This window comes from Cyprinus carpio, chromosome B23 (genome assembly GCF_018340385.1).
Source record: "Cyprinus carpio isolate SPL01 chromosome B23, ASM1834038v1, whole genome shotgun sequence".
NCBI classification, from domain to species: Eukaryota; Metazoa; Chordata; class Actinopteri; order Cypriniformes; family Cyprinidae; genus Cyprinus; species Cyprinus carpio.
In genome coordinates this window covers 18,658,156-18,671,162 of record NC_056619.1, presented here as the reverse complement: position 1 = coordinate 18,671,162, position 13,007 = coordinate 18,658,156, and the positions used below count along the sequence as shown (strand labels likewise).

Genomic DNA, 13,007 nt, shown 5'->3' with positions numbered 1-13,007 from the left:
TAGTGTGGAAGAGGATATTAGTCTTTGTTGATGATATCCAAGAAATATATTACTGGACCTTTGAGAGACAAGCTACAAAAAGAATGTTATTCTAACAATATATGAAAATTATTGAAAATGAAAATATGTTGGCTGATAAAGTGTGATTTTTTTTTTTTCTATGCTGTAAAAATCTTTTGACAGGTATCTAAAAAATGTGCTTCATGTGTCATACTGTATATGTATTTAATTTTTGTTAAAAATATATTTTTTTCATATTTATTTATTAATTTAATACTATGGACTAACATATACAAATAACACATACAAAATCTAATTAAAATACTTTTGAAAAAAAAAAATTAGTAATATAATAAATAATGTAAGTAATATAAGGAATCTTTAAATGTTAAGTTTCCCATAAAAATAAAGGAAAATAATTCATCTGACAGAAGAAAATATATGAAAAATATATAAAAGGAAATATATATTATATTTAATATTTAAACCTGTCAAATGATTACGATAATCACATCCAAAATAAAATATTTTGTTTATATAATATATGTGTTTACTGTGTATATTTATTATGTATATATAAATGCACATGCATATATATATTTAAGAAAAATAATTATATTTAAAAAAATATATACATAAAAAAAAAAACAATAATACAAAAATACATAATGCATATAAAAAAAAATTAAATAATATCAAATACACATAAAGACAACGTGTGTGTATTTATATATACATAATAAATATACACAGTACACACACATATATTATGTAAACAAAAACTATTTTGGATGCGATTGATTGCACTAATTATATTATATTATATTATATTATATTATATTATATTATATTATATTATATTATATTATATTATTATTATATTATATTATATTATATTATATTATATTATATTATATTTTTAATATACCCAAACTTTAAACACATGAAGTTATATCAACAAATTTTAAGGCTTAAAAATAGTAGAAATAAGTATAAAATGAGTAGAAGTATAGAAGTAAATACAGTAAAAAAACATGCTTTTGTGCTTATAGTATATTTTAGGACTTTTTAACATAATTTTTGGGAACTGTTTTTTTTTTTCAAGTTTAGGTTCTGTGTGTGTGTATGTGTGTGTGTGTGTAGGTGGGGGGTCATTACGGTGTAGTGTGTCCTCTCACTACGCTAGGCTCACAGCATCAACCTGAGACCAGATACAGTTAATTATCTACCAACACACACACACACACACACACACACACACACACAAAGACAAGGGTGCATGAACTAACCAGAGTGACAGAAGAACCTTCCATTGGACAGAAAAGAGACAGTCTAGATGAAAAAGAGAGATAAAGCGAGGTAGAGCTGAGGCTAGAGACAAGTAAAAGACAGAAACCTGGTCCCAACACACAGCATGTGATTGTGGATCAGCATCTGGACTATAGAAAAACACATGAAAAGAGGGAAGACTGGATATTCTCCTCATTGACAAGACAAACACCAACAGCAAAAGAAGAACCAATGAGACCGGCTTCCCTCACACATGCCCTCCCTCTCTCGCCAACCAACAGACGGGCATCACTGGCATCATGCCGGCTGCGTTGAAGTCATCTCTGGATGGGAGCATGACAGATTCAGGGGAGCTGGAGCAGGCGGCAACTCCCTGCTTTGGAAAAGTGCCCCGTGACCTACTCCAAAACTTTCCTCACACTAAGCGTGTGGGCAGTTACCTGGTGGGCAAAATGATCAACAAGGGCTCATTCGCCAAGGTTATGCTGGGCATGCACATCAGTACAGGAGAGAAGGTAACAGTCTCTTACACGCAGACGCCTGTCAATCAAAGGCACAGTGTCACACACTAAGGGTGTCAGTCATCGGTGTGCTGAAGGGCTGTCATCCATTTTTCATGCTGTCTCGCTCTCTCAGCTTTCATAGCGACTCCGTCACCGCAGTAATAATCCATCCACACGAACACACGAACACTGTTAGAGGAATTTATTATTATAAAAGGCACTTTATGTTTGGGAGAGGAGGAGTGATCATGAATTGTGCGTTGGCTGTTGATGTTTTGTCATTCAGTAGTGTTTCGGTATTTATTTTGGTTGTGTAATAGATCTGATGAATTTTTAGCATGCTAAATAGTGTGTATTTTGTCTGCAGACTTCACTGGTGGCTGAGTTATAACAGATGTCTTTGTTTATAATAGTTTGTAGGGATTTGTAATGGTATGATTGTCATTGTTTCAGTGATTTGCGTTTAGAGCCTGCAGAAATTGTACTTTACAGTTATTTGCTGTAAAATGTTTCACATGTGCCTACTTTAGTGTTATTGAAAGATGAGTGAAAAATCATTTGTCATGGTATTTTAGATAAATCATGTGACTGTAATTGCATATGATTATATTGTGTGTTTACATATAAATTACAAAATTTATGTTTATTTAAAAATGTATTAGTATTTATTTATTTATGAATACATTATATTGCCAATATCGATACAGATTATCTTATATAAGATGCCTAAAAATTGAGCATGTGAGTTTACTTAGTTATCGTTTGGGGATACATTTTGGATTTAATAAATATGTTTATAAATCAATACAATTATTATTAATATTAAACCTAATAATTATATTACAAATATTATTTATATTAAAAATAATCATTCAAAAACTCAGTTTAAATTAAATTCAATACATTTGTTAATATCTTTCCTTTTTTCCCCCATTATATCTTATGTCAGTATCATTATAGAAAATCTAGTATATGCCTAGAAATGTTCTGGGGAAATTGGAAAACCTCTGGGTTCATCATGACAGACAAACAGAGAGAGAGAGAGAGAGAGAGAGAGAGAGAGAGAGAGAGAGAGAGAGAGAGAGAGAGAGAGAGGAGTCCTCCTCTTCTCACTGTGGTGACCTGAGCTTTCATGGGTCAGTAATTGCGGCCTGTGTGCGTGTGTATGTTACCAGCTCTTATGCACATCACTGAGCCCTTCCCGACCACTCTGTTTTCTTGAACAGGTTGCTGTGGTGATACACAAGCACACATCACCCCCAGCTCAGTCCTAGAATTTCAGAATGTAAATTATTATCATGGAGTTAAAGAGAGGGACTCTGAGCTTTGTGCCATGCTACAGCTCTGCCATTAAACACAGCAAACTAAACTAAATCACTAAGTTTTGATATAATATACCAAATACTATAGACATTTTCACAGGAAAAATGTCCCATAGAAAATAAAAATCAAGTGAGATCTTTTGATTTTTTTTTTTTGTCCTAGACAGCAATGAGGTTAATAAAGATTGATTAAAAAGAGTAAATAAAGCCATCCACTTCTCAGATTTAATTTTACGGCTCTTCCAACTTACTGTATATCTTAATTTCTTCTAATAAATTTTAAGAGAAACATCTGAGACAAAGTTGATACTAAAATGACAGATAATGACTCTGTTTCTCTCACTGTCTGTCAGGTGGCGATCAAGGTGATAGATAAGAAAAAGGCTCGTCAGGATTCTTACGTTTTAAAAAACATGAAGCGTGAACCCCGGATTCATCAGCTGATCCACCACCCGAACATCGTCTTGCTGCTGGAGACATTGGAGACGGAGAACTGCTACTACATGGCCATGGAGCTATGTGGAGGAGGAGACCTTATGGATCGAATCTGTGAACGCAAACGGCTGGAGGAAAGAGAGGTCCGTAGGTACACCCGCCAGATACTGTCTGCAGTGGAACACCTGCACCGGCACGGGATAGTTCACAGGTAATGAGAGGAAATTCTTGCACAATGACACAATTGGACCCACAAAAATGAAGTGTTGAGATCTTATGTATGTAAGGGATGTAGGGTTAGTGGGGTAGCACTAGGAAAAAAGAAAGGAAAACGCTGAGAGGGTGCTAAGCTCTATAGCGGATTATAGGTATAAGAGCCTTAAAATAATGAAGTGCTGCGTGTCATAGAGGAGAGAAGTGTGTGTGGAAATGGATGAAATCAAAGAGCAAGTATATGTGTGTGGATTTACTTGCCTGTAGTCTGGGGATTTTTTGAGGAAAAAAATCCAATAAATAAATAAAAACTATTAAATATTACTAATATAAAAATATAGCATCTTATATTTATAATAAGAAAACTAAATATTTATAAATACTTTTTTTAGTATAAAATTTACAAAAATATCTACAATTACAAAAGTAGAAAATTAAATACATTTATTAAATTTATTTATATAAATTTATTTCAAATGTTAAATTAGTTGTTTATTCATTAGCTCATCAATAAATCCATTTCTGTCTTATAGTGTTATAGTTACTCTATAGTATTTATAATTAGATTAACGTTAATATAAAAAATATAGAAAATAAAAACAATATAAGATTTAAAAATAATTGTGTGTGGGTATACTTAAATTTGATACATTAAAGATTTTTAATACAAGTAATTATTAATAATAAGGATTATAATAAACATTATTTTTTAAAATCATTTCAAATTAAATTTGATTTTATTATATATAATTTATATATATAATTATAATTATTTATTATATATTATTTATTTTTAATTTGTGATTTTTATATAATTATTCTTATAATTTTACATAATTTATATCAAATTACTTTATCTTGATAATATAAATGCATTTTTTTTTTAAATGTATATAATACATTTAACAATATCTTATGTTCTTTAGGGGTAGGTTATAGTTAGTCTGTAGTAGTATAGTTAGATTAATGTATAAATATACAAATTAATTATATAATATATAAAAACAGTAGAATTCTAAGGTGTGTCCTCGTGAGTGTTTGTGTGTGTATGGTTCTTTGGTATGGCAGGAAAGCCTAATTGAGGCAAGAGTGGGAATGCCATTAGCTTCTCATGACATCATTAGCCAGAGCCACTATGGTTAACACATCATTCACTGACTTCCTTACTAATGGAGTCCCAGGATGAAGCTTCATAATGTTGAGGTCTGTCACACACAATGCCCTCAGAAAAGGGCCTTTTTTAGAGTGTGTCAAGGATCAAAGATGTTCATCAGCCTACACGCACATACACACACACTTGACTACCCGCATGGTAAGTCGACATATACAGTCCCTATGGTAACGAAGGGAGCATGTGGGTTCATGTCCATTTCAGTTCAAAAGTTCATCCACTTCGAATGGCATTAATCAACCCAAATCAAACTATTTTATCAACTGGCTCCACAAACAGTCACTTTATGCCTCTGAGTCTGTCTCTACTAACCTCTCTGAACGACACATTAATAATACCCCAAAAACCCAGTCAAACTGCTGGACAGCGGTCCAGTTTTCCCCTAATACACGTCATGTCTGTCAGAGAACTTTAATATGGGCAGATTTAAAATAGTTATTCAACTTTTCTTTGTACTTTGGACATTTTTGGGACAGCATCTGTATGTGTGTGTGAGTTGAGGAACATTAGGCCGCCCACTGGGCTTTGAGATGTCAGCCATGTCAGTAAAAATGGAGAGAAATGAAAATAACTTTGAGGGCTATGATATTTTTATAGGCTTTTCATACAATTTCATATTAAATGTGAGGAGCGTGCGGTCGTCAAAGTGAGTGTGAGTGTTTATTATGAAGTGGAAAGAAAGGGAGAAGGCGGGGGTAAGATAAAAGAAAAAAGAGAGGGGAGAGTGTAAAAGTAAAACTTGGCAGAATGACTGAACATCCAGGACCACCAAGCTGTGATATCACTAACAATAACTCTCGTAGCTCTGTTCTTTAATACAAATCCCCTCTTAATTCACATTTTTCATTACATTTTGTGTAAGGGGTTCTTGGCTGGTCATGTATTTCCACACATGAAGTGAGGTGATCTGAGTTCCCCTTTCAGCTGGACCCATATGGGTATTTGTATATATGTACAGTATATGTGAAAAGTAGGGTCCCAAAATATGAGAACACTGGTAAAAAAAAATGCATCTATTTTGCATGATTTTTTTCTAGTTTAATACATTGTATTATCATAATTAAAATCTGAGTGAAAGTTGGTCCTAAAAGCATTTTGTGCTTCTATGGAGAACAGTGTTGTTACTGTTAACTAAAACTAAAACTACTAAAAATGTGCTTTTGGTGAGAATAAAATGAAATAAAACATGAACATTAAATGTTTATGATCTAGATTAAAATGAAAAATCTACACTAAAATTCAAATTAAAAATGTTTCTAGTACTTAAATTCCTAAAACTAAAATGTAAATAAAAATTTAATTAAATGGAAATACAAAAAAATTTAAAAAAATAAAAATAACTAAAATGACAAAAGCACATAATGTAACACTACTAAAACAAGAAATAAAATTTAAATGAAAAATTAAAATTTATTTTTATGCAGAAGTAAAAAACTAGGTTTAGTTTAGAGTGTGGTATCAGAATTACCCCACTGTATGTTTTTTTATTATTTTTTTTTTTTTATCTGTGAATTTTGTTTGTTAACTAGGGACTTGAAGATTGAGAACTTCCTGCTGGATGAGCACAACAACATTAAGATAGTAGGTGAGTGTGTCTTGCTGTTGGAGCCTTTTTACATAAATGTACATCTTTTAAACTGAGGAAAGTTTTTGTCAAAGCATTCCTATTATAATACATCAGTAGCTTGACCTTTGACCTCTGAGAATGACCAACCATTACGGTTACAAACATAAGCACACAGAAGGCACATCTCATTTACAATAAGTCGCTTCGCTTTTATCCAAAGCCACTTACAAATGAGGAATATCACAACTCATGATATGGGTATAATCGCTGTAATGTGACTGAATGAGTCCGTTCCATGGTTCTCTGTCTCCTTCATCCTTGTATTCACGTATTTCATTTTAATGCTTCTGAAATCTGTATGATTTGTATATTATTCTTAAAACCTAATTTCAAAAATGTCTGAGAAAGAAAAAAGCTATTTATAATTAGTCTGCATATAGTCTGCTATTTAAAGTTTCTGTATCAGTATAATGTATGCATGTACACTAACATATGAGTGTGTTTGTGTGCAGACTTTGGTCTGAGTAACACTCTGAAGACAGATTCTCTCTCTCTGGAGCTGCTGAACACTCAGTGTGGCAGTCCTGCTTATGCAGCTCCTGAACTGCTGGCCCACAGGAAATACGGGCCTAAAGTGGATGTGTGGTCTGTGTGAGTACACAAAGTATATGTTGATGTCTTCCATATGTATGTAGTATACATTAACTTTTTTTTTTTTTAAATGAAGATGGGTTTATTTTTAATGCTGGTAGTTAATGAAGACTGTGTATGTGTTTCTGTGTGTATGTGTAGGGGTGTGAGCATGTTTGCCATGTTGACTGGCACTCTGCCATTTACGGTGGAGCCTTTCAATATTAAGCAGCTTCATCTGAAAATGGTGAATGGAGAAATCAGTGCGATACCATCAGACATCAGCAAAGGTAAACACACACTTTCCACTGACTTTCTAAAGATGTTCATTTTTTATTAACCTACTAATGTTAGTTTTTTTTTTTTTTTAATAATTGCCAAAAACCTAACCCTCACAGAAACATTTTTGCATTTTTATTAAAACATAATAAAAAATTTTTATTAACCAGATCAACATAAATATATATAAACATACACACACTATATATATAAAAAAAAATATATATATATATATAAACATACACACACATAGGTTTTTTCATCAAGACGAGATACAGAAAGAGAGCATTAGAAAGAATGAGAGATAAAAGGTGTGGAGAGCAGTGGTGCATTTCAAAGATCATCTGATCCAGCACATTAATATTAATTATCATGAATTTTAATAACAGAGTATAGTCACCAGTCGCAAAAATAGATGCACTACAAACATGATGATGCAAAATGTCTGCTAGTGGAACAGAACCCGGCCGGGTTTCCCGATTGGGTTGCAGATTACACTAGATCATTACGCAGTTTGTACATCACGTATGGTGAATTACCTCTTGTTTCTCTGAACCCGCGCATACATTGTTTATTAAAAAGAAGAACATAAAAGTGAAGGAAACATTTAATGGTACAGATGCAGTTTGTTATTACTGATACAGTCAGTGCTGTGGATAAAGTATGATGGAAATGAATTATCATAGAAGTTTACGGTATGCCATTTTGTGAGTTTTGTTGGCATCCTGAGGCTGCCTGTAATGGCAGTCTAAGTGAATGAGTAAATGTGATCGTCACTGTCTGCTGACACAAACACTAGCCTCACCTCAGTACACACACACACAGCCAGCGCAGTGCCAAACTGGCACTCTGATCTGTCTCCCCCCCAGGTTGAGAAGGTGGAACAGGGGAGCAAAGTGCTTCTTAAATCTGATCTGGCCTTCTGTAAGAGAAACCTTGAGAAGTTCAGTCTGGGTCGGACACACACATACACTTCTCTGACAAATCAGTGTTGAGATCTTCTGTGTAAGGTTAAAACAGAGTTTTAAGACTCATTTAGCAGTGTCAAGATGTCAGTGTTCTCGTTCTTTATTTCTCTCTAGCGGCTGTACAGTTTGTCTTGTCTCTCCTGGAGCCAGAACCAGCAAAAAGGCCAACAATAAAAGCAGCAATGGAGGATAAATGGTTGAATGAGGGTTATGCCAAAAGACCCCTTCATACTGTCACTCATAAAAACAGGTACCTGTAAAATGAAATCTAATTCTAAGGAACAGACAGAGAGATGCACAAAAAGACATAAACATCTTGAAGAATCAATTCAGCATTTCCTGATATCTGTGTATGTGGGTTCTTTGTTACTTTTTTAGGCTGTGTCCTGAGGATCTGAATACAGCAGTGTTAAACTACATGACTGAATCTCTAGGTTACAGTCTGTCTGATATCATCCACACTGTTATCAGTAACAAGCCATCAACCATTTTGGCTTGCTACCATCTACTGCTGAAAAAACTCTCTAGGCATCAGAAAGTAGTGAGGACCATGAAGGTAAAATGTTACATGCTTAATTTATGCATAAAGTTTTTAATGTTTTCAGAAGTCGTCTCTTATGCTCACCAAGGTTGCATTTATTTGATCAAAAATACAGTAAAAACTGTAAAACTGTCAAATGTTATTACTATTTGAAATAACTGTTTTCTGTTTTAAAATAATTTATTTCTGTGATGCCAAAGCTGTTTTTTTCATTACTCCAGTCTTCAGCTGTGATACATGTTTTTTCAGGATTTTTTGATGAATAGAAAATTCAAAAGAACATTATAAATGTTTTTACTGTCACTTTTAATCGATTGAATATGTCTGCTGAATAAGAATTGATTTCTTTAAAAAAAAAAAAAAAAAAAAAAAAGACTTTTACTGAAACCAAACTTTTGAACAGTAGTGTATATCAGTATCATTGGATATAGGTCAATATTTGTATATTTTTTATTTTTTTAACATGAAAAAAAAAATCAGTATTTCAAAATTGATGCATCCTTAAATACAAGTGTGTTTATCAGCATTTCTTTTGTCTTACATCTTGGAGGAGAAAACTAATCATAATACATGCTATGATGCCTTCTAAGTTGGCTAATTGTTAGGTTTTGGATCACTGCTAACATTTCAATGACTGTCCTCAGAGAGAAGAGAACAGTGAATGGAATCTTCAGAACAAGGGCTTGTCAAGAGGGAGAAGCAACGCAAGTGCAAAGAGTCAGCAGCAGGTGAAGCGTCCAGCTATACGTCTTTATCCAAGAATTGCAATTTGTGTCTAAAATGATCATTTAAACAAAACATTTAATAAACTATTTCTTCACTAGTGTCCTCAGAGTGATGCAGCCAATGAGAGGATCTCAAGGCAGGTCAGTAGGACCCAGAGGAGCCAGTCACAGGACAGAGAAGTCCAGAGTGGCATGAAAAGAACAGCGGAGACCATCAGACCAAAGCAGCCAAGTCTAGTGGACAGAGCAGAGTCCCCCTCCTCCCTGCCCGTGGATACAGCTAATGAGATTGCCATACTGGTCGAGACACAAGATGGGCTGATTCCGAAGGGTAATATTAATTTCTTATATCACTAAGAGAGTGCTGCAACGATGGTGTATGTTTGTAGGCCAACCAGATAATGAATCAACAAACTTTTTCAGAATTTTGAAGCCTAAATACAATTGTCAGAAGTAAAAAGCTGAAGTTAGGCTATCAACAAAATACACCACGATTGTACAACTTCAACATCACCACAACTAAGACAACTCTTTCAGTCTTTTTCATCTTAAAATCTAGAAGTTGGAAAGATTGAGTGAGTAGATGAGTTTACCCGTTTGGCATAAAGCCGTTTAATTCCCTGACAACCTCTGCAGTCCTATTTAGCAACCTTTTTTCAAGACATTAAAAAATTACAAGTGGGGTATTACTGATGTATTTTATAGAATTAAAAAAACTGAAAGAAAAAAAATGTTCTAGATAGAGTGGGGGAAATAACCAACAAATGCATTCGCAGAGAGGGTTTTTTTTCCTCTGATGATAACTAGACGGAGCAAAAGAATTAATGTAAACCTAATTAAAAGTTGTTCAATACAGCTACACCAGCCAGGACTACTTCTAGACATGTACTGGATAAAGAACGTCCTGCTCAAAGCTGCCAAATCCAACAAAAAATGACTGGCACTGAATCCAGTAAAACACATTTAATGTTTGCATAGTCTAATACTGTAAAGGAACAAACATTTTTTGGCTATTTAAGGAGATTTTTGTTTAGTATAAAATGTGATTTTAACCTACTAGCCTGTTACTCATTTAAATTAATAATCACTCGTAGCCTGAATAGGTCCTGTGAAGTAAATTACATTGTGCCCTATCACTTGAACCTGGGCAGTCACTTGAGGCCCAGTCACAGAGCTGGTCATCATTAACAAAGCTTATTTATGATTATTCAAAGCATGTTATCATCCAGTCATCATCAATATTTACATAGTCTAATAATAGTACATTTTTCTCTCACAAACATTTCTTGCACTGTTCCACAAAATCACATCTACTGTCCTGTAACACGGCAATAACTAAATGGGTAACCCTATTTAGGACCCATACTTTATTAAAACTTTGGTTTAATTAAAAAATTTCATACCATGCATACTCAGCTGACAGCATTTGTAATTGTGTATATTTCAGTCTTAACTTCTGGTGAGAAGGAGATGCTTTGTGTCTCACCGCCTAAGTGTTCCTGCAGAGAGAGGAGTGGCACCAAACTCTGTGACTCCGCCCCTTGTGATGCCACTGTAACGATAGACACCTCTAGAGACTCCCAGACAATGAAAACATCAATCAAACCACATGATCTGAGACCGGCTTACTCTGACAAATATCAAGCGCTGGAATATGAACATCAGCCTGATGAAAGGTTAGAGAAGTTGCAGACGTTCTATTCCGAGAAAGGGGCTTCTCCCAGAACGGGACAACACTTTAAGGATGTATTACTGGCCATTGAAGAGAAAACCTTCAATGCTCGCCAACTCAGCGCCATGGAGAGCTCAACACAAACCTCCCCTTTACCTCGACTACGTCACACTGGAACGCTGAAGGAAGCAACGCCTAGAAAAGTCACTTGGGTCGGTCTTACGCGCCACACAACGCCTGACACAGGCTTCTCGCCTTTCATAGTAAATGGGTCCAAACCGCTATTGTTTCCATCTCAGAGACAACAAGCTCTCGTCATTAAAAACCTGAGACATGCAAAGGAGAAGAGGAACACAGGGACGGGAGGGGGAGGAGGGATTGGTATCCCCAGTAATACAGCGAAGAGAAACTCTGTTCAGTTGCGAACAGCTATACAGCGCAGAGTCACAGACCTCAACTTACCAATGCTTCCGTCTGCTTTACTAAACAAATCTGACAAAAAGACAGAAATACTCAGAATGGATTTCGGGTGATATTTGAGGAGCTGAGGCCTTCCCAAAGGGAGTATGCTGGGTTCAATACAAGTCAGATTCAGTCAACTGCATTTGAGGCATAATGCTGATTACCACAAAACAAATCATTTTGATTCATCCCTCATTTAAAGGAAGACACTACAGGCAAAAACCATAGTTTTTTTTATGCACTGGGCAATTTTGCATCCCTACCATGTCAGACTAGTGGAAAGAAAGCATTCAAAATACAATACATAAATACAGTGTTTATATTACTACACTCAGTTTGCATCTGTAGATTTCAATGACAATACGTATCTTTTTAAAAATGTTTTATTTACATTTTATTTATAATGTGATGTTTTCTCACACCCAAATCACTACAACAGAGTAAAAAGACACGTAAAATACAAATAATACAGTATATAATACAAAATAAGACAATATAAAACAAAACAATACCCTAATCAGCAGCTGACACTTAATCATGGCCATGTTTAAAGGTCATTTTCGCAAAATGTATCAATTTCAGTAAACCCAACAACTTTTCAGTTTTATTCCTGTCTATATTCTGAAGGTTTCTGCAGAGAAGTTTGTTCATATATCATCCACCTGGTTTATATAAAATTTTATTCTTATTTGGAGTGACTTATTGAGTGACTAAAATTTTTTTTCTGTCTTTTGACCATATTTTGGAGTGACTTATTGAGTGATTAAAATAATAGATATCTAAATCCCTCTCTGTAAAAATGTTTAACTCTAATATATCAACAAAATGTAACAATTTCGAACATGACTTTATTCAGTGTTCAGATTTCTGTTTGAGAAATGTAAAATTAGCACGTATTTAATTAGATAATTTGCATATTTTAAACATAACATTTCATAATTTTCTTAAAGTACTGTGATTAATAAACCGGTTATTTCTACAAGTTAAAATCTTTACCTTATTCACCTGTAGTGTTTTGCCCTAAATTCCCTTCCACTGTAAGTGCCTCCCTCTAATTTATTTGTGGTAATCAGCATTATGCCAGTTACTGACAAAACGCCATCTGCTTCAGGAAGAAGAATGAGATTCGATATGTTATCATATTTAAATCAACGTCTCTTAATCCAATTGCCTACCCTCTTGCCCTCCATCCTCTTTTTCCTACCCTAATCCCTTGGTCCCAGGACAAT

The 13,007-nt window shown here is 34.3% G+C and overlaps 1 protein-coding gene across 1 annotated transcript; it reads left to right on the top strand.

Moving 5' to 3' along the window:
* The first annotated feature begins 1,161 nt into the window (after nucleotides 1-1,161).
* Nucleotides 1,162-12,437, top strand: LOC109111172 (hormonally up-regulated neu tumor-associated kinase homolog A-like). The gene is made up of 10 exons (XM_042750292.1): nucleotides 1,162-1,805; nucleotides 3,469-3,761; nucleotides 6,464-6,519; nucleotides 7,014-7,152; nucleotides 7,294-7,421; nucleotides 8,493-8,628; nucleotides 8,757-8,934; nucleotides 9,564-9,647; nucleotides 9,744-9,975; nucleotides 11,092-12,437. The coding sequence occupies exons 1-10, from the start codon at nucleotides 1,590-1,592 to the stop codon at nucleotides 11,847-11,849; spliced, it is 2,220 nt and encodes a 739-aa protein (XP_042606226.1). The 5' UTR covers nucleotides 1,162-1,589; the 3' UTR covers nucleotides 11,850-12,437.
* The last annotated feature ends 570 nt before the right edge of the window (nucleotides 12,438-13,007 follow it).